Source organism: Camelus bactrianus, chromosome 16, assembly GCF_048773025.1.
Source record: "Camelus bactrianus isolate YW-2024 breed Bactrian camel chromosome 16, ASM4877302v1, whole genome shotgun sequence".
NCBI lineage: Eukaryota > Metazoa > Chordata > Mammalia > Artiodactyla > Camelidae > Camelus > Camelus bactrianus.
In genome coordinates, this window is record NC_133554.1 from 15734792 (window position 1) to 15759499 (window position 24708).

General features: G+C 46.2%; 2 protein-coding genes across 6 annotated transcripts in view; one reads left to right on the forward strand and one right to left on the reverse strand.

The window, feature by feature from the left end:
* Window positions 1–12412, reverse strand: part of LPO (lactoperoxidase) — a 38918-nt gene extending 26506 nt beyond the window's left edge. The window contains exons 1-2 of one of the 2 annotated variants that reach the window (XM_074342735.1): window positions 11550–12412; window positions 11093–11168 (exon numbers count right to left, since the gene is read on the reverse strand). The gene's annotated coding sequence lies outside the window, so the exon portion shown is untranslated. Of the gene's footprint in view, window positions 1–347; window positions 566–11092; window positions 11169–11549 lie in introns of those variants that run through there. The other variant, XM_045513773.2, reaches the window with a different exon arrangement.
* A 110-nt stretch (window positions 12413–12522) lies between these two features.
* Window positions 12523–24520, forward strand: MKS1 (MKS transition zone complex subunit 1). 4 transcript variants are annotated; one of them, XM_010951069.3, is made up of 18 exons: window positions 12523–12678; window positions 13076–13185; window positions 14448–14518; window positions 14980–15135; window positions 16585–16682; window positions 16869–16997; window positions 17257–17361; window positions 17795–17903; window positions 18444–18500; window positions 19576–19618; window positions 19872–19937; window positions 21430–21500; window positions 21844–21913; window positions 22012–22119; window positions 22812–22945; window positions 23466–23548; window positions 23634–23731; window positions 23827–24520. In XM_010951069.3, exons 1-18 carry the CDS (start codon window positions 12599–12601, stop codon window positions 23916–23918), a joined length of 1680 nt encoding a protein of 559 aa, XP_010949371.2. In that variant the 5' UTR covers window positions 12523–12598; the 3' UTR covers window positions 23919–24520. The 4 variants fall into 4 exon arrangements, 3 of the variants coding, with proteins under 3 accessions (XP_010949371.2, XP_045369733.2, XP_045369732.2); XR_006723326.2 differs by lacking the exon at window positions 23827–24520 and having other exon boundaries at window positions 23365–23548; window positions 23634–23699; XM_045513777.2 differs by lacking the exon at window positions 23466–23548.
* The last annotated feature ends 188 nt before the right edge of the window (window positions 24521–24708 follow it).

Below are 24708 nucleotides of genomic sequence, written 5' to 3' on the forward strand. Positions count from 1 at the left end.
AGTCATTCACCTTCTGGTGCCTGATACACTTTAGTTGCAAAATTGATGGCTGGTTTAGATGATTACTAATGTGCTACGACTTCATACCTTCTATGGGGCAATCATTAAAAAACACCAATATCCGGGAATTTAATAATTTAAAGCCCAAGTATAATGTTATATACCATCAAGTTCATTAAATCCATACAGGAAGGAAACAGGAAGGTTCAACGAAAATGAAATTTCATAAAAGTATATTTTACAGACCGACAACACATTAGCCTCTTTATGATATTATACTTTGGGGTGAAGATACTCTGGAGAACTATCAGAAACTCATCATCCAAAAACCAACCCCCTGAATTTACCTTCCAAAAAGTGATATTCCTTTGCTCTGGCTGATGGAATGGAGTTAGAAGCTGCTTCTCTTGTGGTGAATCCAGGCAAATGAGCTGGGCATCTCGAAAGAAGGCAGCTGTCCAGGAAAGGTAGTGAGAGACTTCAGGCTCTTCTTGTTTTCTTTGAAAGACATTTCTGCTTCTCAGCCAAGTTTTTCTTTGTCTGATCCTTCCCTGAACTTTGAAGCACGTGTCTCAAGGCTCTCGCCTCTGGGTTTCGAGCCTTATGATTTAATGAAGGTGTGTCTTTAGATGGATTTTGACCTAGTTGGTTCTGAATGATTTCAAAATGAAACTTCCTTCTGGAAGAGCATATAGGATAACGCTGTCTTCCTGTGTGCAATATATAGTGAGCTACTGGAGTCAGGGTAAGAGCAAAATGCAGATCTGACTGTCCCTGGGTCTTGATCGTGTTATGAGATGATATGATGTCTTAGGTTGGATCTTTTTGGAATGGGCAGGGGTGGGGCAGTGTCAGCTCCAGATGAGGGTGGTCCTTCCTTTGTTCTGGGCATGAAGCATACCTGGAGGCAGTCACAGTGGATGTATAACTGTCTTGTGGCTAATCTGTATTTTCAGAGCTTTGCTGATGTGTAATGATGTGTTCCTGGACTTACTCAATCTAGTTAACTCTGTTTAGCACAGTTAGATGTCTCCCCATTAGAAAATGGCAAATTGGCCCATAAGAAATGGAGATTGGAAGACAGGAAGTCCAGTAGAAGGCTAAGAAGGCCAACAGCTTCTCATGTATGGGGGCAGAGATTCCAAGAGATTTTAGTAACAGCAGCAGAAGTGGCAGGAAATACCCAGTGAAGATCACGGGCACATGGTAGTGTGCGCACACACGCACACATTTTCCAGGAATTCGGTTTATAGATGAGGCTGACCTTGGACATGGTTGGTTCTCCTCTTCTACTTTAAGAGGTAGAATTCTGCGTGCTGTACATACACTGCATGCTGATTAAAGGGACATCCATGGTCAGTGACAAAGTGATCTCTCTGTATGAGGTGATTTAAGTTCTTACACTGGCCTTCTCGCCATCTCCACCATTTTGGATGATACCTTCCTTGGAAACCCAGCTGGTCCCTTCCTCAGCTGTCTGTTTTCACCCATCTTCCACTGGCTTGGCTGTCAATCACAGCTGGACAGCTAATTTTTTTCTTTCCTGGCTAAAATGCATTTCCTCTTGTTGGTTCTCAGAACACCAAACTAATGGACTTCTTGTCCTGTTACGGAAATGACAGGCCAGCCAAGAAACAAGCACCACTCGGAGGGTTGGAGTACTCAGATTTATTACGCCGGCGGGCTCAGAGGGGCTTCTGCTCCGAAGCTCTGAGCACCTCCAAGACGTGCACATGAGGTTTTATAGGGTTAATTACAAGTATGGGGCTATTAGCCAATAAGGCTCAAACAACAAAAGCAAGGAATCAGTACACTGAAGCTTATCAATTCGGAACAGATCACGTTACTGACACTTGTTGAGCTTGGATTTACGAGTTAGCTTGTTAGCCCAGTAAACTGACACTAACTTCAGATTTACAAGTTAGCCCAGCAGAACTCAGATCAGTAATCCGACACTTGTTACACTTAGATTTGTGACTTAGCTTGTTAGCCCAGCTGGGCTTTTCCATCACAGTCCCCCAGTGGTTACCCTCTCTGAGACTCACCCACTGTTCACCCCAGGAAAGGGAGGAACCCAGGTGCTCTGGTGTAAGCCATCCTGGCCTTAGGAGAGGCGTGGAGATGGCAAAGGTTCTCTGAATGGTGACCTTGGCAGCCAGAGGCCCTTGGAAAGGATGGGAACACTGCCAGGCAGCCCCTTTCAGAGTGAAGAGGGATTTATGGAAGAGAAAAATGTCTGGGATGGTTTGTGTATCTCCCTCAGCAGACAGGAAGAGGCCCCACTGTCTTCTCTAACTATTTTTTAGTGGGAGGATTCATTAGATGCTTGGTGGCTTCTGAAATTGGCGTAAAACAAGGGTTCTGAGTGGCAAACTCAGTATCAATGAGTTTCTCCAATTAGCCACAGAATGTTGGGAACAGAAAGGTTGGGTCTTGTGACCCAACTCTAGTAGAGTTGGCAGAGGGGATTCCCAAGAACTTCTCTGCTGGAGTGGGCAGAATGCTGTTCCTTCCTTTTCTCCATTAATCAAAAATCTTCTCTTTGGTCAAGGCCATTCTCCTATTTCCCATTGGTGTTCTGTCTCCCCTTGCTTTCATTTCTCCCTCTTAGGTATTCATTGAGCACCTGATATTATGTGCTTCTTGTCTTTTTCCTCTCCTTATTCCCAATCTTCCTCCTTCTCAATTAACATACAGATGATGAGGTTGGAAACCAGTGAATTATCCCAAGTGCTTCTACTCTTCTTTTTTCTCTCCCTCTTCCATCCTCCCATCTCCTGTCTCAGTCACCAATTCCTGTCCATTTGTCCTTCATAAATCTCTTGCATCTGTCATCTTCTAGCCTTCCCTACATTCTGGTTCTGCTCTGACTCACCTCAGTTTTGCTTCAAGACCACATCCTTCTCAGTGGCCTCCCTGCCACCAATCCTCTCCACCCCTTCCTTTGCTCCAGGGCTCTCTGCTACCCGTAGGACAAAGTCTCAAGCTTCAGCCATGGTTCTATCTTGCCTACCCCTCTATCTCTCCCAGTCCATCACACATCACTCCTCTGCCCAAGCTCTTCGTTCCACCCAAACTAACCCATTAACGTTTTTCCCCAACATGCCCCGCACATTCCTGCTCTGCCTCTTTTTCTCTGCCATCCTCCATTCCTGGCTTGCTCTCTCCCTTCTTGTCCGAGCCCAATATCTAGCTCAAGCCCTATCTTCTTCATGAAGCCTTCCCTATCTGCCGAGCCCCAGGGAGCATCGTATATTGCTTCTCTTTCTCTCTCCTTTGCTTTTCCTATTTATTATCTCTTTATGCCTCCTTCCTGTTGCCCAGATTAGCTCTTAAACTCCTCAAGAGCTCTAAATTATACTGGGCAATCAGTAATATTTGTTTTGATGATAAAGATGATGACATTGGTGCAAACGTGACCGTGGCTTAACTTCATCATTCAAGCCTAAGTTCTTGACCGTCAGCTCTAAAACTTGTTTCTGGAAACCATTTCTGACTTGACTAAAATACTGTGGCTCTTCAAAGTATAGCTAGAGGGTATAGTTTCTAAATTTTTCTCTTCTCTCTTTCATCTCCCCAACGTACAGCCCCACTGCCCATCCTGAGCTGTACAAAAACAGAGAGGCCAGGACATGGTGAGGAGCATCTGGATCTTGGTCCTTTCACAGTTGGGTGAAAACAGCAGCTCAAGCCTGTTTTCCAGCCTGAAAGGGGAACTTCAACGCCTATTTCCCAGATGGCGGAAGAAGCTTTCGGAAGCAACAGAACCCACGCACCCTAGTCTTGTAAGGTTCCATCCTTAGGTCTGTTTGCCAGAAGCAGGCTGGAGTTCTGCATGGACATCGCTGAGAAGACACCCCGCTCCACTGCTGACTAGCCCAGCACAAGTAGGCGGTGCCCACTGGGTGCCAGGGAGCACCCTCTGGGACTTACCCTAAATGGCAGATCTCACTGCTTCTTCCCGGGGCTCCACCCAGATGATCTGGGGTGGGGGTGCAGCTCTGGGAGACCATGATGGAGGCTGGATGGGGTGAGGTGCTGTAACAGAATCCCTTCTGCTCTCCTGGGAACCCTGGGAGGGCAAAGCGGTTATTTGCCTCTCACTCTTCTCACAGCGCTAAGAAGGGGGCAGAGGCCAGGGGAGGGGAGTGAAAGAGGCTTTACTGTCCTGCTTTCTTGTTCTTCTCTTTGGAAATACAGGGCTTTCAAGACTCTATAGAACATCCCTCTACTCTGCAAACAATAGGGCATGGGTAATGCTTTTTAACTATGGCTTCTGATAGGCCTTTAACAAAAGAGGAGTATGACCAGGTGCTCCAGGAGGAAACAGACTCTGCAGCTTCTTTGATAGCTCATAACTTTTAAAATAAAATTTTTATTTAAGAACAGTTTTAGATTTACAGTATTATTGCAAAAATAGTACAGAGAGTTCCCATATACCCAGTCTCAGTTTCCACTATTGTTAACCTTCTACATCACCGTGGTACATTCGTCACAATTAGTGAACTGATATTGTTATATTATCAGCTCAGATTCGACATCTCACATTTTAACTTAAGAAAGTCACACTTCTGTGAACTCATCTGTGTCTGTTTTACGATGTAAAAATTTAAATTTACTTAACATCAAGCTAAAATGGACACCCCCAGGGACCATGAACCATGCTTAGCCTGTGCTCTGGGTTCTCTGAGTTACTCCGGCTATCCCGGGGAGGTGTCCAGCCAGCTTAGGTAGCATGTGTTGTGGAGAGTGAGCCTGGAGCGAGGTCAGAAGATCTATCTCCCTGGGTCCCGATAACTCTGCTCAGTAGATGTGTGACCCCAGGCAGTCACTCCATCTCTGAACCTCGCCTTCCTCCTCTAGCCATTGGGAACAATAGTGCCAGCCTGTATTACGAGGCGCTGTGACAGCCAACTGCCACCATGGATGCAGACACGGAAAGCATGATTCATGGGTAAGCAATGAGTATGGAGATGAGTTCTTAGTCCTGAATTTCCCCCTGAATCCCAGCCCAGTGCCTGGGGCACTGCTAATCCTGATAATTTAATTCAGTCCAGGACAATTTAAATAATAATAATAGTGAGCAGCTACTTCAGCATAAACTTGTTCTTGAGGCATGCTGTCTGTTCGCTGCCTCATCTGAATCCCCAGTTACTGAGGAGGCCAGAAGCTAAACCTAAGACCCATGTCCTCTCTGCTGGGTTGCATTTCACAGGCTAGGGGGTAGTGGGGAGGAATGGAAAGTTTCATTTCTTTTCTTTTCTTTTTTGGCTTCTGCTGCTGGACTTCCGGTTGGTCCTGGTGACGACGCGGACCCCTCCCACCATGGGCTGTTTCTGATGAGGAGAAAGAGAGAGGTCATAGGGACCGTAGGCTCTACCCTATCTCCCCAGCAAAGCTAGGCAGCTCTCGTTTTCCATCTGGGGGTCGTGTGGATGTGCAAAACACTGTCTCCAGACTGAGGACAGCAGCTGCCCACACAGGATTTCTTCTCTTGAACTCAGCCACTCAGGCTAGATGCTGCCACTTCTCAGAAGTCCCCGTGGGCCTGGCTACTGCCCAGGGGTGATGCCTGTCTCCTGGAACATAGCCTAGCAGGGTTTCCTGGCCTCACATCCTAAAGCCAGTCTGCAGTGCTGACAGTTGCTCACGTTTTCTCTTTTCTGTTCTGGTTGCAAATTCTAGGAGGCTCACCTTAATCCAAGCACCTGGGCCCCCTGAGTCAATGACCTCACTCTTAGCTTCCCCTGGCCAAAGCCTAGAATTTCCCCCCTGAATCCCAGCCCAGTGCCTGGGGCACTGCTACTCCTGATAATTTAATTCAGTCCAGGACAATTCAAATAATTCTGCATTGAGCAATTGTTTGGGTGCCCCGAAGATACAAAGATAAATCGAGCCTGGTTCTTCCTCTTAGTAGGCTCACTGATCAGTGGGGCAGAAAAATACAGAAAAAGATAATTGTTCACTTATTGCGCAAGTGTCTGTCATGTACGTGCCAGGCACTGATGTTCTGGGATGTCTTGGGACTCAGGACAGATCTGATTTCTGCCTCTGTGGAGCTTAGAGTTGACAATAATTTTTTTAAATAACATTTTTAATTGTATGATTGCAAAGTGTGAGAGTGTAACCTGTCTTTGATTCAGCCTTCCTGGAACTTATAAAATCTACAAAAATAAAATAGAAGTCTACAGTGTCAGATTAGGGATCTGTGAATTTTTGGCTCATCGCTGCATCTGGAGCAAGAGATCATGGCTCCAACAAGTGTAGCTCTGATCATTCCCCTTTGTGGGATATTTTCAATGTTCACATAACCCTGGATTTCCTTTGCTATTTTTGTCTTTTAAAATTCTCCAAGAAATCTAATGTAGAAGTTCCTCTTCTTAATACAATTAAGCTGTATCACCATGGGCTGATGGGCTATAAGAAGTTGCTGACAATCCTACACCCGGAAATTTCCCCACCATCCTCCTAATGCAACAGCATGTGTGGTACATGAACCCTCTTTCAGGACACATCAGTTTAACTCCTTGCTATACAGAGTGTGGTCCATGGATCAGCAGGGTTGGCATCACCTGGGAGCCTGTCAGAAGAACAGACTCAGTTCCCGCCCTAGACCTACTGATCGGAATCCTCATTTGAACAAGATCCCCAGGCGATTTTTTGCATATTAAACTTCAAGAGGCAGACAAGCCAATTATTTCACAATCACCTAAAGAGGATCACTAACTTTCTAAGCCAGGATCAAGCCCTATCTCTCCAGGTCGGCCCATTCCATCAAGTTTCAGATCTGTTAATTACAGCATTTCTACTTACTGGCACCAAATTCTGCAATACTTAGCATGCATTTGCTGGGTCCAAGTCACCAAAAACTCAACTCAGATTGGCTTAGCTAATAGGGAAATGTTCAAGGTGGATGTGGGATACAATAACGGGTGGTCATTATCCTATGTTTTCATATTTTTGTTGTCATTTTTGTTATTTTCCTTTTTTAAAAAATTGTGGTAAAATACACAAAACATAAAATTTACCATCTTAACAATTTTAAGTTCAGTATTAAGTATATTCACATTGTTGTGCAATCAATCTGTTTCATATTTTTGATCATCTGAAATATTAAAAATGGTAGTATCTATAAATCCCAAATTCCCAATTTATCCCTCCCCACCTCCTTTCCCCCTCTGATAACCATAAGTTTGTCTTTGAATACAGACTTTTAAAAGATCATTGCTAATTTGGGAAAAGTCAATGGATTTTAATGAGATTAAACTTGAAAGAATCTTAGAGTTGGCAGAAAGTTCTGCCATTTATTAGAATGCATTGAAGAGATTAATTTCTTTACATTTCCAGGAGAATACCAAGAGGAGAAGCATAGAAGGTAAATTTTTAAGTCCCTGTGTTTCCAGAAATTGAAACCTCTTCTTAAAGGGGGAGAGGCATAGGAACCAACGTTCTCAGAGTTCTGCCATTTGGAACACTCCTGTTGCTCCAAGTCTTGACATGCCACTGAAGACCTGGGCTAACTTGTTGGGACGCAGTGTAGAGAAAATGGGGCTGCCCACGATAAAGCAATTAATTATCAAAAGCTGAGCATGTTTCTTAAGAAAAGGCATTTGAGATCTGGCTAGGACCTATAAATGAACTGTTTCAGAGGCTGAGTTTCTGGGTCCTGCTGACCTATTTTATTCTCCTACTGATTTGGGTAATGTCCATGTGGTAATACCCATGTGGTCCCACCTGTTCTGCCTGTTGACACACTGCCTGGAAGGGGCTGGGGAAAGGTGAGGACGCGCACTCTCTTGGTGCCCCGAATAAGCTGGCCCGTAAGTAACACTCCCATACCAGAGTTTTCCTGGGATTAACCTCTCCAAAGCATACTTGTAGCAGATATTGTTAGTGCCCTGCCCAGGTTTCCTTGACCAGATGCTGAGCATAACAGCTCATCTGGGACTGCCCTTGGCTGATGGAAGCTATCTAGCCCAGCAGTATGAGTTCCCATGAGGTTCCATTTTGTTTCTTCCAGGAAATCAATCATTTCTCCAAGGAGCCCTGATTCCTTGTGATGGAGAATGATATTTAGAAACCAAGTCTGGGTAATGGGAATGCTCATTTCTGCTGGAGAGTAACTGCTTCTGGACTCTCTCAGTGGGCAGAGCTAGGTACCGTGTGGATGGGTAGTACTCATACATACTTACATACATATTTCATGTCTGACTCTGTCTTTATACATATTTTTAAAAATACCCAGGGGTTTTATTGCTAACTCTGATTGGGCACCACAGGGTTCATTCTTACCTTTACCTCCTTTCCTTGCTTGTTATTTCTTTCTCAGACAGTCAGAAACATGGCTCTTGTTATGTCTAGTAGTTTATTATTTGTTCAACCCTAGTATACACAGAAAGTAGTTTCAGAATTGCTAACTCATACCCCTTTGAGAAAGAAATTTGCCAACTTGAGTAGGGCGTTTGTGGACAGTTTTTTGTCTTTAGCCTTCAGTTTCCATTAAAACACTGCTTTCCAGAGTTATTTTGGTTGGCTCCTTTCTTTCTCACTCCCTTCAGTGTGGTTATGTAAGTATTTTGTAACACAGTTACAGTTGGATTCCGTTGTCATAGCCTGCATTCCAATTTGAGTCCTTCTCATAACTTGGTTAATAGTTTAAATTTTACATACAGTGACATCCACTCATTGTGATCCACAGTTCTGTAGATTTTTAATAAATGCAACGAGTTGTGTATCACCACCATAGTTCCATACAGAATAGCTCCCTTACCCCGTAAATTCTCTTATTCTGCCCCTTTATAGTCAAACCCTATTCCCAGATCCAACCCCAGGCAACCACTGATCTGTGTTCCATCTTTATAGTTTTCCTTTTTTTCTAGAACATCATATAAAAGAAACCACATGGTATGTAGTCTTCTGTGTCCAGCTGCTTTCTTCCGCTTAGCATAATGATTTTTGAGATTCATCCAAGTGGTTTTCGGTATCAGTATTTACCTCGTTTTTATTGTGGAGTAGTATCCCATTGTATAGATATTATACAATTGTAGATATCATACAATTTGTTTAACTATTTACATGTTGGCAGACATTTGCACTCCTTCCCGTCTTTACTAGTATGAAGAAATTGCTATGCATATTTACGTCTGGGTCTTTGTATGGACATGTGTTGTTACTGCTCTTGAGTAAATAATTAAGAGTGGGAGTGCTGGATCTTATGGTAGGTAAATGTTTCACTTTATAAGAAATGTCCATTTTTCCAAAGCAGCTGTACTATTTTGTATTCTGACCAGCAATTTCATGAGTCCGAGTTGCTTCACATCTTCACCAGCATTTGGTATTGTCTACCTATTAAATTTTAGCATTCTAATAGGTATAATAGGTGTGTAGTGGTATCTTACTATGGTTTTAATATGCATTTCATTGATAACTAATGATGTTGAACATCTTTTCACGGACTTATTGTCAATCATGTATCTTTGGTGAAGTGCCTGTTCAAATCTTTTGACCATTTAAAGGTAAGATTGTTTGTTTGATGATTACCAAGTTGTAAAGGTACTTTTTTTTTTCCTGGATATAAGTCCTTTATCAGATATATGTTTTGTAAAGTTTTTTTCCAGTCTGTTTCTTGTCTTTTTCTTAACAAGTGTTCTCTAAGAATAAAAGTTTTTCATTTTGATGAAGAGTAATTTATTAATTTTTTCTTTGATATTTTGTACATTTTGAGTCCTATCTAAAAAAATATTTACCTAACTCAGAGCAAAGATTTTCTCCTGTGTTTTTGTCTGGTAGTTTTGTAGCTGTATTTCTTACTTTTAGCTCTATGATCCATTTTGCTTTAACTTACTAAATTGTGTAAGGTAAAGAATTAAATTTTTTTTTGTTTTTGTATTTTACAAATGGATATACAGTTCTACCTTATTTGTTGAGAATATTATCCTTTCTCCATTGAATTATTTTTAGAATTCTGTCAAAGATCGATTGTATATATTTTGGACTCTCTGTCTCATTGATCTATATGTCTATTTTTATGCCAATAGAACACTTTAGTGATTATTATATTTTTGTATTGTCTAGAAATTAAATATTATAAGTCCTCAACTTTGTTTTTCTTTGTCACTTTTTTTTTTTTTTTTTTGGCTATCTAAGTCTTTTCCATTTCCATGTAAACTTTAGAATCAGCTTGTCAATTCCACAAAAAAACCTGGTGGATCCCTCATACCATATACAAAAATAAACTCGAAATGGCTTAAAGACTTAAACATAAGACAAGACACTATAAACTTCCTAGAAGAAAACACAGGCAAAATATTTTCTGACATAAATCTCAGCAATGTTCTTCTAGGGCAGTCTACCCAGGCAATAGAAATACAAGGAAAAATAAACAAATGGACTTAATTAAACATAAGCTTTTGCACAGCAAAGGAAACCATAAGCAAAACAAAAAGACAACCTACAGAATGGGAGAAAATATGTGCAAATGATACGACTGACAAGGGCTTAATTTCCAGAATATACAAACAACTCATATAACTCAATAACAAAAAAACAAACAACCCAGTTCAAAAATGGGCAGAAGACCTAAACAAGCAATTCTCGAGTGAAGACATACAAACGGACAACAGACACATGAAAAAATGCTCAATATCACTAATTATCAAAGAAATGCAAATCAAAACTACAATGAGATATCACCTCACACCAGTCAGAATGGCCATCATTCAAAAGTCCATGAACAACAAATGCTGGAGACGGTGTGGAGAAAAGGGGACCCTTTACACTGTTGGTAGGAATGTAGTTTGGTGCAACTATTATGGAAAACAGTATGGAGGTTCCTCCAAAAACTAAAAATAGACTTACCATATGACCCAGCAATCCCACTCCTGGGCATATATCCAGAGAGAAGTCTAATTTGAAAAGATCCATCACCCCAATGTTCATAGTAGCACTGAATACAATAGCCAAGATATGGAAATAAACTAAATGTCCATTAACAGATGACTGGATAAAGAAGTCATGGTATATTTATACAATGGAATTCCACTCAGCCATAAAAAAGAATAAAATAATGTCACTTGCCGCAACATGGACGGACCTGGAGATTGTCATTCTAAGTGAAGTAAGCCAGAAAGAGAAAGAAAAATACCATATGATATCACTCTGTGTGGAATCTAGAAAGAAAAGAAAAAAAGAAGACACAAATGAACTTATCTACAAAACAGAAACAGACTCACAGACATAATAAATAAACTTATGGTTAGCAAGGGGGAAAGGGGGTGAGAAGAGATAAATTGGGAGTTTGACATTTACAAATACTAACTACTATATATAAAGTAGATAAACAAGTTTCTTCTGTATAGCATAGGAAACTATATTCAGTATCTTGCAGTAACCTATAATGAAAATGAATACATGTATGTATATGTATGACTGAAATATTATGCTGTACATCAGAAATTGATACATTGTAAACTGACTATAAAAAAAGATAAAATCTTAAAAAAACAACAACAAACCCAAACCAAACCAAAACAAAAGAACACAATACTTACTTAAAGGGTTTCTAGGAGGACTGGGGACAATGGAAACGGAGTGCCCAGGCTGTAGAAGATCTTAAATAAATAGGGTTATTGTTATGGTGAGTCCTTGATGTTAAACAACAGTAGCATTGTTGCTTAGGGCTCCCAACGCCATATAATCAAACTGACATTATATTCTTGAGTTCAGGGGACAATTGGCTACTCTTTTGGAGGAGCAGTAAATGTCAAAGGCTGATAGCTGTTGACATCCCCAAGGTGCGAGAGAGCCAGTCTCGAGGTTACAGTGTGTCCTGCCTTTGACAGACCAATGAAGCACGTCTTCAGAATGGCATTTTGTTGGCTATTCCTGAGGTGGCTTAGGTGGCCATCTAAGGTGGCTTAAAAATCCGGAAATAACACACGCAGGGGAAAAACCAGTGCAATAATAACACATTTTCCTTCCTTACTGTTAGCTTCCTTGTTTTTTCTTTCTCTGATTCAGTGAATACCAACACAAGGATTATTAAATCTCCTGACATTTTCGTTTTCTTCCAAGAATGTATCTTCATGTCTGAGTAATTGTCATCACCTCCCCTGATGAGGGGGGGAAGAATGGGTACGTTCTGTGAGTCACGTCCACTGATTTTCAGGCCAAAGTTTCCCAGCATTCAGTGGAAGGCCGAGTCGTGTGGCGGAAAAAGTGGTAGCTGAGAACTCAGGACACTTGGGTTTGGTCTCCATCACCATTTCTGTCTGAATCTCTGTAAAAGGGGCCGATGGTTCTGCTTTAGTTTCCTCGTTTGTAAAGTGCATCAAGTCTGGCCTTGGGTATAAGCAAGCTTCGTTCGCACACCTTATAAGCGGTGACCCAAAAAGGACCCCGGCTTGAGCGCATAACTGGACTCCGCCCGGGTTGCGCCCGCGCTGGGCAGGCGGCTGCGGCGCCGCGTGGGGAACTGCGAGTTGCGCGCGCAGCGCCTCCGCCGCCTCCCGAACCCAGCGCCCCCGTTGCTAGGGGGACTGGGGCGACGCGCTTTCCGGCCCAGTCGTGGCGCGGCGCGGCGCGGCGCAGCACAGCTGTCATGGCGGAGGCCGCCTGGAGCACTGACACCGGAGAGGCCGTGTATCGCTCCCGGGACCCCGTGCGCAACCTCCGCCTCCGGTAGTCGCATTGCCTCAGAGCTCCGTGCTTTTATGCTCTCAGATAATTGGAGCCTGAACTACAGTTCTCGGTTGTTCAGGACCCCTACTTCCGTTTGCAATCCTGACCTCTGCCCGGTCTGCCCGGGTCTCTCTCACTACCCGGAACCCTCTTCACTCACAGCTTCCAGACCCACCCTTTAAGGACCTTTCCTTTCCCACATTCCTCGGAGCCCTGTGTCCCCAGTGTACTTTCTCATCCTTACTCTTCTCTTTAGGACCCCGTGCCCCACTCACCTCCCTTTCTGTTGCCTTAGCCCTCCCCTCTACTGTGTTTTGTTTCCCCCGTTTTTGCTCTGTGTTTATCTCCTGGTTGTGTGTCTTGTAACGGGTATTTTGGGCTTCTCTTTCCCTGGCAGAGTCCACCTGCAAAGAATCACATCAAGCAACTACCTCCATTACCAGCCTGCTGCCCAGCCCGGAAAGGACCTCATAGACTTGGCCACTTTTAGGCCTCACCCAACCGCCAGTGGGTGTATGGTGGTGATGTGGCCCCTTGGGGATCTGGGGAAGGGCCTAGGGTGAGGTTACCTCTTAAGACAAAGTAGACCCAGGTCTGTAGTCTGAGGAAAGGCATAAAGAGGTTGGGTTTCTTGTCCAAGGTCACTTGGCTGGTAAGTGTTGAAGCCAGGATTTGATCCCAGGCAGCTTAAACTACATTATGTTGCATAAAAATTGAATAAGTGTAATTCCTGCCATCAAGATACTGATCTGAATTGTGGTCAAATGTAGTGAAATAGCAAATACCATACTTTAGATATATTATAAATTTGCCTGTCAACCTAAATACCATTTGTGGCATTTTTTTTTTCGAAGAAAGAATGCTCCAGGCTTGAACTACACTTATAAACCCTTTTCAAAACAATTTACAAATGGGGGTCTGCTTGGGAAATGTATATATTAACATCATTTTTACTCTTGCAGTTTTCCTTACCTGGGAAGCCAGAAAAGTGAGCAAGAAAGGACATTGTGTTCATGTTAGGTCACGTCTCTCTCTGCTTTTGTTGTCTGTTCAGAAATATTTCTGAGCAAGAGTGTGAGCTGGTGGGTTGTGAAGCATGTATCTTTGAAGAAGGCATACTCAGCCAGGAGTATATGTATTAGGTTTGGTTCTTTTAAAAAATCAGTTCTTTGCAGGGAGGGTACAGCCCATGCTTAGCGTGTATGAGATCCTGGGTTTGATTCCCAGTACCTCCATTAAAAAAAAAAAAAAAAAGAAAATGGGCAAAGGATATGAATGTACAATCCAAAAAGAATAAATACTAACTGCAGACAAGATTTTAAATGAAAGTTATTCACCTTTCCTTTTCTTTACTAATACTTAGTCTCTTAAGGTTACAGTGTTTGATTCTAGGTATATGGTTTCAGGAATAGTAAAGATAAAAACATCACAGTTTTTTTCTAGCAAATATTGACAGTTGGGATTGAGGAAGAGCCATTCAGCCTATTTCTAAATTTCAGTGCCTCACACTGAGTTAGAATAAATAATTCCTGGAAGGCATGACTTCCATTTATCCAGATTAGTGATTAAGACTTCTTGGGTCCTAATCTTGGCTTCCACACATATCCACAGCATCTCTAGAGTGAGTCTAGGGTGAGTGCTTAATAAACCAGTGAGTTCCAACAGGTTTTGTGGAAAATGTAAGAGCAGGGACTTTGGCTATAACCAACTACAGAGCAAGAAGTGGTGCTGGTTTGGCTCAAACAATTGACTCTCTGTTGTCTTTGGAGGTGGACACCGCCCAGATGAAGATGAAGAGGAGGAGGCTGTGATTGGGTGGCAAGAGAAGCTCTTTAGCCAGGTGAGCCAGTGCCACGTGTCTGCTCAGTCTACCTCCACCCGGTCCACCTCCCACCTGGCTGGTAGCTGGGAAAGATTCTTGATCCATATCGCCAAACTAATTTCCAGAAGGTTGTAGCAGTTTTATACTTCCCACTGCTGTATTCATGGGGTCAGTGTAACATTATGCCTGCCACTACCCAGTTTTGTGATCCTGGCTAAGGCACTTTCCACCTCTGGGCCACAGAAAGAATTACTGTTTTGCTATGTCAATTCTGTAACAGTAGAGTTGAATTAGACTATCACTCTGGTTCCTTTTAGCTCTAATCTCCTTTGGATCCCCTGTCCTCCATTAGTTTAGACAAATGAGAGTTGGTTGTGAAAACATGTTGGATTGCATCATCTCTATAGAGCTGATTTGACCAGTTATAGGAAAAAAATTTGACCTATTCTTAGTAGATCTCTGTTTCCTTGTGACCTCAGTTTGAAGTAGATCTGTATCAAAATGAAGCAGCCTGCCAGAGTCCTTTGGATCATCAGTACCGTCAAGAGATTCTGAAGCTGGAGGATTCGGATGGCAGGAAGAACCGACGAATCTTTACTTACACTGACTCTGACAGATTCACCAACTTGGAGGAGGTATTGTTCTTTTCCCAAGTCCCATAGCTCCCTTAACCTTTGCCTCCCCTAGCTTTCTGGCCCCACTGTGTGTTAAGACAGAAGCCTGTTCAGGGGAGATGGAGACCCTGTCTAGGAGCCACCGTGTGCCGCTGGCAGCCAGGCCAGAGTAGGTGGGCACAGTCCGCAGGTGCTGTGGCTGCAGCTCCCTGCTCCACCTGCTGGAGGGACTTGGGGAGCCAGCAGTGTCTCTATTTTTATTTTGTTTTATTTTTAATTTTTCACCACAATTCAGCAGCTGCTTCTCAATACCCCCAAGACCAAAATAGACAAAGATTGTGTTTGTACAAAGCACAGTTGGGCCAAGAAACTCATCTCAGAAAGGGACTTTTCCCCTCTGTTTAAAGCAAGTTTGAGACTCTGAGTCACAAGAGACCATTTAGCAGGGAGATGGTGGCAGGTCTCCTGCCAAACTCAGCCTTTTGAGTATGGCTGACTGCCAGAGGTACATGGCATCGTGGTGAGATGAGCTTGCAGTGTGGACTTCCCTGTCAAGCCACTTGCCCAAAAGGGTCCTGGAGATCATTTAAAGTGTCCATAGAAATGTGGCAGTATCTCTAATGCTAGACTTGCAGACTGCAAATTGGGAGAAACGGCCACTGGGCTTGACTTCCTCCATGCATCGTGAGATCAGACAGGTGGGTGGAATCTAGAACCATATAGATCAAATTCAACATGGATTCAGCCAAAACTGAATATATATGAGTTTTAAGAGGAATTCAGTACAGCACAGGGAATGGCTTATGTCCTCATTTTGCCTGTGACGACATGCCCTCGGGGACTTCAGTTTTACCTTTTCTTCAGTCACTGCATGGTGTATTCTTTTCAGTGAGATTTCAGACTCCTTGAGGGAGAGTAGAGCATGTATTTTCTGATTTTTGTCTGTGACCTTGTAGATTTCTGCAAGGAGCAGGTGTTAAGTGAACATTTTTGAAAGGTTGATGCTTTTATTAAGAAAGCTGTGGGTTGGTAGATATAAAGTTTGGGTTGTCTGTTTTGGTAAAGAAAAGAAAATTACAGTGAAGTGTTCATTACCCATGTGCGGATTCTCTACAGAACACTTGTATTACATGTGGCATCTTCCAGCTACCTAGTGAATGTCAACGTCTAGCAGGCAGACTCACCCAACTCTTTGGTGGTATGTGCTTAGAGACTGCAAGCTCATTTTAATATTAGCACAAATAAATTCATTTCTGAAGGGTAGGATGCTGCTGAAATCTTAGGGCAAACCAAGGCTTGGTTGGACTCTCCTTTGGGTTGTCCCCTCCATTAGCATGTGTAACTGTGAGGTGGCTGTGCCTCTTAGGGTCGGGCCTCGGGTGAGGTTTCAGAAGGAAGACTTCCCTCCAGGTGCTTGGTCCCATGTGGCCCTGACCAGATGGCTTACACAGGGCTGCCCTGTTTTCCCAGCACTGTCAGAAAATGACCACCGCAGCCAGCGAGATGCCATCCTTCTTGGTCGAGCGAATGGCAAACGTCAGGCGGCGCCGGCAAGACAGGCGAGGGATGTGAGTACCAGCGTGGATGGCGGCTGGGGGGCCTTTGTGGTCCTTCCACGCCAGTGTTCTCGGTCTGCCTACCGACTCAAGTGTCCCATTCTACGGAGGCCCCCACCCTGGTGTGCTCCCCTATGTTCCTCCTTCAGGCTCTTCTTGGGGGGCCAGGGGAGTGACCCTTCCTGTGGTGTCTCCCAGGGAGGGTGGCATCCTTAAGTCCCGAATCGTCACCTGGGAGCCCTCAGAAGAGTTTGTGAGGAACAACCATGTCATCAACACCCCTCTTCAGACAATGTACATCATGGCAGACCTGGGGCCCTATGGAAAGTGAGTGCAGCCCCTCGTGGCCCGGCTCAGACCCTCATCCTTCCTCCTTTCCCTGCCCGTCACCCCCCTTTACAGTCATCTCAGGTATATGGGAGGGAGGCATTTTTTTCTTCTTTTTTCTCTTTGGAAGAAGGTATTTCACCACGATAATTCTCACTACAGCTTCTGTCCTCTCTGACGTGGGCTAGATACCTCTTCCTCTTTCCCTGGAGGTGGGACCAGTGATTTTGAACCCTGGTGTGGATTCCCTGGTTTCTAGGCTTGGCTATAAGAAGTATGAACACGTCCTCTGTACTCTGAAGGTGGATAGCAATGGTGTGATCGCAGTAAAACCTGACTTCACTGGCCTCAAAGGACCCTACAGGTGAGAAGAAGAGGAAGGGGACAGTGGACACCAGCACTCCTTTCCTTGTCTTCCCTTCTTGCCCCTGGTTGAGGAGAATCTCAGAAAGCCCTTCGTCTGTTCTAACTCTTAAATTCCTGGCCGGGGGTTCATATTCTCTTCCAGGCCATAGACCCTTAGGACGCTAGGCATCCTGTTCTCAGAAAATGTGCAGCTACACTGATTTGAAAGTGATGACTTCAGCAGTGTAGTTCAGTGAAAATAATTCTCTGCGCTGCTGCACACAGAGACTGACCCAGACGGAGCACGATGGGCTTGGCCAGGGCTTTTCCTCCGGGCTGACCTCTTCTGTCTTAGAGTAACAGAACCGCAACTCGGCTCATCCCCGGGCTGGGTCTGCAGGACCCCATCTCCTGTCATCAGAGTTAGCCCTTTTGTGGCTTCGACTTTACAGAATCGAGACAGAGGGGGAGAAGCCGGAGCTGTGGAAGTACACGATTGACAACGTGTCGTCCCTCGCACAGCCTGAGGAGGAGGAGCGGGAGCAGCGTCTGTTCAAGGACGTAAGAGCTGGTTCGTCCCAAGTACCAGAGAGCGGGGAGTGAGGCCACGTCCAAGGCTGAGGTCTGCAGCTGCGAGGTCTCGCTCTTAACGGCCCCTCCTGACTTAGGAAGCACTGCTGACATCTCACATACCCGCTTTTGATCCTGTTGTAAGATCATCATAATAATGACCATTTACTTGAGCATTTACCATGCTCCGCGCGAGGCCCTTCACATGCTTTAGTTCATTTAGACTGTACCACAGCCCTCTGCGGTGAATACTTTTATTGTTACCATTTTATAAATGAGGAAATGGAGACTGAGAAGCAGCTAAGCGTTCTGCCCAAGGTCACGTAAGCGCGAGAGCCAGGCTGGTCCCAGACCCGCGGACTCCACACCCTCCGGGCCTCATGGAGACAGAGCTGGCAGCAGCTGGGATGCTCAGGCCTCCGGCTCTTGGTGGCAGTTCCCACTCCTGCTGCTTGCCTCCCTCCCGTTTGGAACTGAACCCCGGTCTGGCTGGGGTCGCCTCTCGAGTGCTGGTTTGGTTTGTCTCCTCAGCTGTATGGCCGCCACAAGGAGTACCTCAGCAGCCTCGTGGGCACCGACTTTGAGACGGTGAGGAGCCCGGCGTCCTGTAGCCCCAGCCCCGCTGGCGGGTGTGTTCAGCTGGAGTGTTCTGACCATCACTGAGTGTTGTCTTCTCCTCAAGGCCCCCAAGACATACTCCTCAGTGTAAAAAGGAAGTAAAAAATAGCATGTGGAGTATAATCCTTGTTACGTTTTAAAAACATTGCATGTTGATCTAGAACTGTTAACCTGTAGAAGAAGGTCCCAAAGGGGACACACACTGTGGGTGACTTTCTCTGGGGAGTGGGCGGGTTGGAAGACGGCAGATGGCTGTTGTGTGATGAGAGGGTTAAATTAGGAATGTTTACTTTTTATTCTCTAAACTTAGGTACTTTTGAGTTCTTATCAGTGGCAGTGTATTTATTTATTACTTTATAATTAATTTTATAAATATAGGAAGGAAAAATGTCTTCCTTACTCTTCATGTCGCTATTCTTCCTAAGTGCCCCGTAGAGATGGGCTGTCATTTTTGTTTGTCAAATAGTTTGGCTCTTAAAAAACAAAACAGAATAGTGCGAGTCAGTTATTCTGTGGTCCTACTCTGTGTCTTACTGCAAGAGTTCCATTTCTAGATCTGGAAACAAGGATGAAATTACCCAGTGGTCTCCCTCTCTCTCTCTAACAGATGAACTTTCATTATTTTTTACATTGCATTAACATCAGATGTGCAGTGTTAAAAAGTTGGATAAGATAGATACACAAGTGATGAGAAAAGGAAACTGCCTAGTTCCTGGACCGCAGCCCTTTACGGGGAGCAGGGCTCTCTAGTTCTCACTATATGGCAAAAGGCAGCTGTGGATGCTTCTCTCAGCTCTTCTCGAAAATACTCATACTTTGTTGCCCTCCCCACCATTCAAATTAGGTCCTTTCCCCACTGTGTTACATGTTTTAGAAATGGAGGGAACAGATCTGTGGAGAAGTGGCTGGTAGGGCGGAGGCATGACAGTCATACACGTGGGTCTGATGTCCAGCTTCAGGTCTCCCAGGGGTTTGCCCACGGGCTGGAGGAGGGGTGCCGGCGCCCTCAGACCTCCTGACCTGTTCCCACTTCTCTCTGCCTCAGACCGTCCCCGGTGCCCTGCGGCTCTTTGTAAATGGAGAGGTAGGTAAGTTTCTTACCAGACGGAGATCCCTTGATGCTCGGCCAGGGCAGGATGGAGCTGTGGAGTGAGCCGCCCCGCCCCAGTGGACGCCTTGGGTTGTCCACAGCACTTGGGAGGCTCAGGCGTGAGTCATTCCTGGAGACAGAGTTCCTGGCTCTCGAGGGACTTATTTTTTCAAGTGTGTGGGTCCTTCAGGACTGGGTCGGGTGCTAAGGGTGATAGGAAAATAAGTTGAAACCGTTTCCTGTTTTCTTAGTTTCAGCCCAAGGCTATGAGTATGACAATCTCTACGTGCACTTCTTTGTGGAACTGCCAACTACTAGTAAGTAATGTTCCTAAGTCTCTCTTTTTGTACCCATTCTGACAGTTTTCCAGAGGCATTCAGTCAGGCTCCCTTCCCGACTCCTCCACTAAAATTGTCACTGTTCTTTTCAAGGTCATAGATCACTTCCAAGATATGAATCCTGTGGTGACGTCTGCTTTCACCCTGCTTGTCTCTCAGAAGCATTTGCCACAGCCCACTTTCCTCGCTGGAACCCTCCTCTTGGCTTCTGGCTCCATGCTCCTCCCTTCTCTCATTGGTGGCTCAGAGGCCTCCTTGGCTGTTTCCTCATCTTCTGTTGACCTCAAATTATTAGCGTATCCAAGGCCGGGCCTGACCTTCTGTTACTCTCTCCCTCTCCAGTCTTTCTAGGTCTTTCTAGGTGGCTTCATCCATCCCATGGCTTCAATACTGCTTGTATGTCTCAGACTCCCAGATTCTCTGTAGCCTTAGCCTCTCCCCTGAACTCTAGACTCCTGTACAATTACTTCTTTGTCATTTCTGCTTAACATGACCAAGAGAACTCATAATTCCTCCTCTTGCCTCAAACCCACCCTCATTGTCTTCCCCCACTTAGCAGAATGGCGTTGTCATCTACGTAGTAGCTGATGCCAGAAGCCTAGGAAGCATCCTTGATTCCTCACTTTCTCTGGCTCCCTGCATCCGGTCACTTTACCACCAGTTCCTGTCAGTTCTGTCTCCAGAAGATGTCCTGAATCATCTATCTTCTCGAGCATCCTGGACCAAGCCACCAAGCATCTCTTGCTTAGACCAAAGCATTTAGTTTCTAACTTACCCTCTTGCTTCCTGTCTTGCTCCGGAGAGGAACAGTTCATTTGCCGCATATATCATTGCCACATTGAGCATTTTTCAGTTGTCTCTCTTGAACTTAAAACCCCACAGCTTCCCTTCTCACTTAAAGCAGAATCCAAACTCCATTCCCTGAAGGCGCTGGCCCCTGCCTCTCTCTCCCTTACAACATTCTAGTCATGCTTGCTTTCTCTTCTTGAACGTGCCAAGTTCATTCCCACCTGTGGCCTTTTCAGGACCGTTTCTTTTGTCTGAAACCTTTTGTGTCACATCTTTGCATGACTGGTTCTGCTTGAGTTTAGGCTTCAGTCTAAGTGTCCTCTCTGAGTGGTGTCCCTCCCTACCTGGTCTAAATGAGCATCCAAGTCACTCAGTCCCTTCACCCTGTTTCATTTTTAGTTTAGCATTTAGTACCACCTAATCGTCTCTTATTGGTTGGTTTGTTGTCTGCACCACCTCTCCTCCACCCCCAGCTAGAAGGTTAGCATCATGAGAGATAGGAAGCTTTTCTGTCTGGTCACCAAGATGTCCCCAGTGACTGGTCACAGCACATAGCAGACACGCAGTACGTGCTAAATGGAGGATTTGTTGCATGAATGAATGGATAACAGAACTTTGTCTTTTTCTCAACTCCTTGCTCTCCTCCCAGGTAAACTTACTACGTGTGGTCTTTTGCTTTCAGATTGGTCGAGCCCAGTGTTCCAGCAGCTCTCAGGAATCACACAGACCTGTGCCACCAAGTCCCTGGGAATGGTATAGCAACGAAGGGGGGGCGCCTGGGAGGAGCAGGACTCCTGGGATGGCATCTGACGAGCATCAGGCTGAACAGGGGAAGGTTCCACTATTGGGTCTGGCCCTTCGCTGTGGGCTCTGCAGGGCTGCCTCGTCCAGGGTCCTCTCTACCTTTTTGAAAATGGTCACAGCTTGGATTTGGGTGTCCCTTCACCTCTCAGCCTCTTACTTCCTACCTGGGGTGATAGTTTATCTTTTCCCCTTGTGGGGGTGACCTTGTCACTGGCCACAGGGAAAACAAATTCCCAGTGAGGGCCTGTCCACCCCATGACACCGAGTATAAAATAATATTCCTCTCTTTTAGGATAAGGTGGCTTACTTCTCCTACCCATTCACATTTGAGGCCTCCTTCCTCCACGAGGATGAATCTGCTGGTGAGTGGCCCGGCAGGTCCCTGGCCGTGGGTCTCCGCAGGCCGGGCCATCTCCCGGGGAGGCCTCCTGTGACCTGGCTGCTGCTCCCACTCGTGCAGGTGCCCTCCCGGAGTGGCCCGTGCTCTACTGTGAGGTCCGCTCGCTCGACTTCTGGCAGAGGTATCGCGTGGAAGGCTACGGGGCTGTGGTGCTGCCCGCCACCCCAGGTGACCTTTGTCCCTGCCCTCCATGTGGCCTACGTGCCCTCGCTCCCAGAAACAAGACTAGCACTTCAGAAGATTTGGCCGCTTCCCGTGAGAAGTAGGGATGATTGGGAATTGGAAGCACTTAACTCGCACGATTCCTTGCTCCTTTGGAGGAGATTCCCCTTCTCCATTAGAGACAGCCGGGTGAAGGGACAGCTAACTGAGAAGTTGAGCAGCTCTGGTCTCCGCTCCCAGCAACTCTTGATTTGACTCCTGGCCTTGAGGGGGGCACTGCATGGGAAGTGGGCTACTGGCGGGTGCGTATTGAGTAGATCAGAAGCCCTTTTGAAGTAACAGCCCTGCCTTCTGTTGTGCGCCAGGCATTGTGCTAAGTGCTTCTCGTTTCATTCTCCCCACCACTCGGTGAGGTGTCGGTGTTGCTATTATTTCCATTTTGCTAGATGAGGAGACTGGGGTTCAGAGAGGTCGAGAAACTTGTCCTGGTGCACAGGTAATAGCTGGCAGAGCAGAAATTGGAATTCTGTTTGATTTCCAAATGGGGACCCTAAACCACCATGATGACCTTCACCAGAGGCCAGGTCGTCACCAGGCCAGGTGTTTTACTGGTGGCGAGGCCCGTGTCGTTGCTGGGGAGTCAGCGAGGGGGCGCGTGCCCATCCCCGCCATGGCGCCATTCTCCTCTTCCCGCACAGGCGCACACACCCTGAGAGTCTCCACGTGGAGGCCCCTGGAGCTCGGCACCGTGGCTGAGCTGAGGAGGTTTTTCATTGGCGGCTCTCTGGAGCTGGAGGACCTTTCCTACGTGCGGATACCAGGAACCTTCAAGGTGACTTTTGTCTCTGGGGAGACTTCATGCTGGGAACTTATGTCCCTGTTTCTTCTGGAAAAGGTGGAACCGGGGTTAAGGCCTATTGCCCATTGCTTCATTATTGCTTAGTCCCTTCCTTCCTGTGGCTTCAGCTGGAAGTCTTGACCGTATCTTAAACCAGGTACAGACATCCACACGCTATCCTAGGAGAGCTGTGGAAAACAGTGCACTTAGAGATTTCCCCTGGTCCCTGTCAGAATAACCAGCCCCTCCTTCCAGCCCATCCTTGAGGCTTCCAGAATCAGAGGGTTGGCAGGCAGCCTACAAGACTGCTGGTACTCAAAGGAGGTTGGAATGTGCCCTGATTTACAGTTGGGAGCCCAATGTTAGCCTTGAGGTGATGGAGTCTGGGTGTTGGAATGAAGTTTCCCCAACAGAACTGTTCTCCCCAAGAATGGGAATAAGAATGGGAGTGAGGCCAGCATGGTGCCTGGGGTCTAGAAGCCAACAGAAACCTGACGCTAACTGGATGCCGCAGGGGGAGCGTCTGAGCCGCTTTGGACTCCGCACAGAGACCACAGGCATTGTCACCTTCCGCCTGCACTGTCTGCAGCAGTCCAGGTGAGTGGTCCTGGCCCTCTGCCTTGGGGCTCTTCATCCCACGGGCTGGAGAGCAGCCGTGGCCATGTGGCGGGCTCCCCTGCAGGGCCTTCATGGAGTCAAGTTCCCTGCGGAAGAGGATGCGGAGTGTGTTGGACCGTCTGGAGGGTTTCAGCCAGCAGAGTTCCATTCACAATGTGCTGGGTAGGCTCCCCCTCCCCCAGCCAGCCACCCAGCATCCACATGGGCCCATTTCCCGCCACCATGGCAGCTGACTCCTGTGTCTGCTTCCCTCGCAGAGGCCTTCCGTCGAGCCCGGCGCCGCATGCAGGAGGCCCGAGAAAGCCTTCCCCAGGACCTAGTGAGCCCCTCGGGAGCCATGGTCCGCTAGCTCGCTGCAGCCCTGGCCTTCCACAGAACAACAAGATGAGTGGTAGCCAAGGCCATGCCCTCCCGCCTCTTCATCTTTCTGATTAGAGATCGTGATGCCCTGCTGAAAGCTGGCATCACTGAGAGAATCCCGGGCCTGCCCCCCTGCCTCGTCTCCAGCTGCCTCGTCTTCAAAGCTGTAGACCCCGGGGCCCCCATGTGGTCCCCTTCTTCATATGTCAGACACTGCAAGTGGGCATCACAAGGCAGGCTTTTTGGTTTGAGGGCAGTTTGGGGGTGGGCCCAGAGTTCATTCTGTCCTCGACTCAGCCTCCTTCCGTCCTGTCTCACAGCCTCAGTGGCAGAGCTGCGGTGCCTTCCGCTCCACACCTGCTTTATGAACGGAGGCTCGAGAAGGAAGGCAGGCGAGAGAGATCTTACAGTCCCGGCCCGGAGTCCAGCTCCTCTTCCCAGGGTAGCCTCCCCCACTACCGGGAGCTAGCTACATTTGCGATAGAACTTATTTCTGGAGTAAATGAAGGCTGAAGGCAGTGCCCAGTCCTTTCTGCTAGCTGGCTGGTATCTTTTATTGTGTTTTTTTTACATAAAGACTTTTTATACTGACTGATGTTCTGTCGCCTGATTTCCTGTTCAGGTCGCTGGCGTGGCTGGGGTATTCTCCTTAATGCCAAGGCCCCCATGCCACTGCCCTTCCCAGTCCCTGCCTTTTGTATTCCAGAGTGTTTCTTTTGATTCTCTAAACTCAGCCCCCGGGAGAGGCTCAGAGGCTAGTGCCAACTGTGTCTTGGCAG

Excerpts from the sequence above, each read along its gene's own strand:
- MKS1 (XM_045513777.2), top strand. The coding sequence starts at position 12,599 with ATGGCGGAGGCCGCCTGGAGCACTGACACCGGAGAGGCCGTGTATCGC. Across the intron at positions 12,679-13,075 it reads GTGCGCAACCTCCGCCTCCG|AGTCCACCTGCAAAGAATCA; the intron begins GTAGTCGCATTG and ends TTTCCCTGGCAG. Across the intron at positions 21,501-21,843 it reads CCACCAAGTCCCTGGGAATG|GATAAGGTGGCTTACTTCTC; the intron begins GTATAGCAACGA and ends CCTCTCTTTTAG.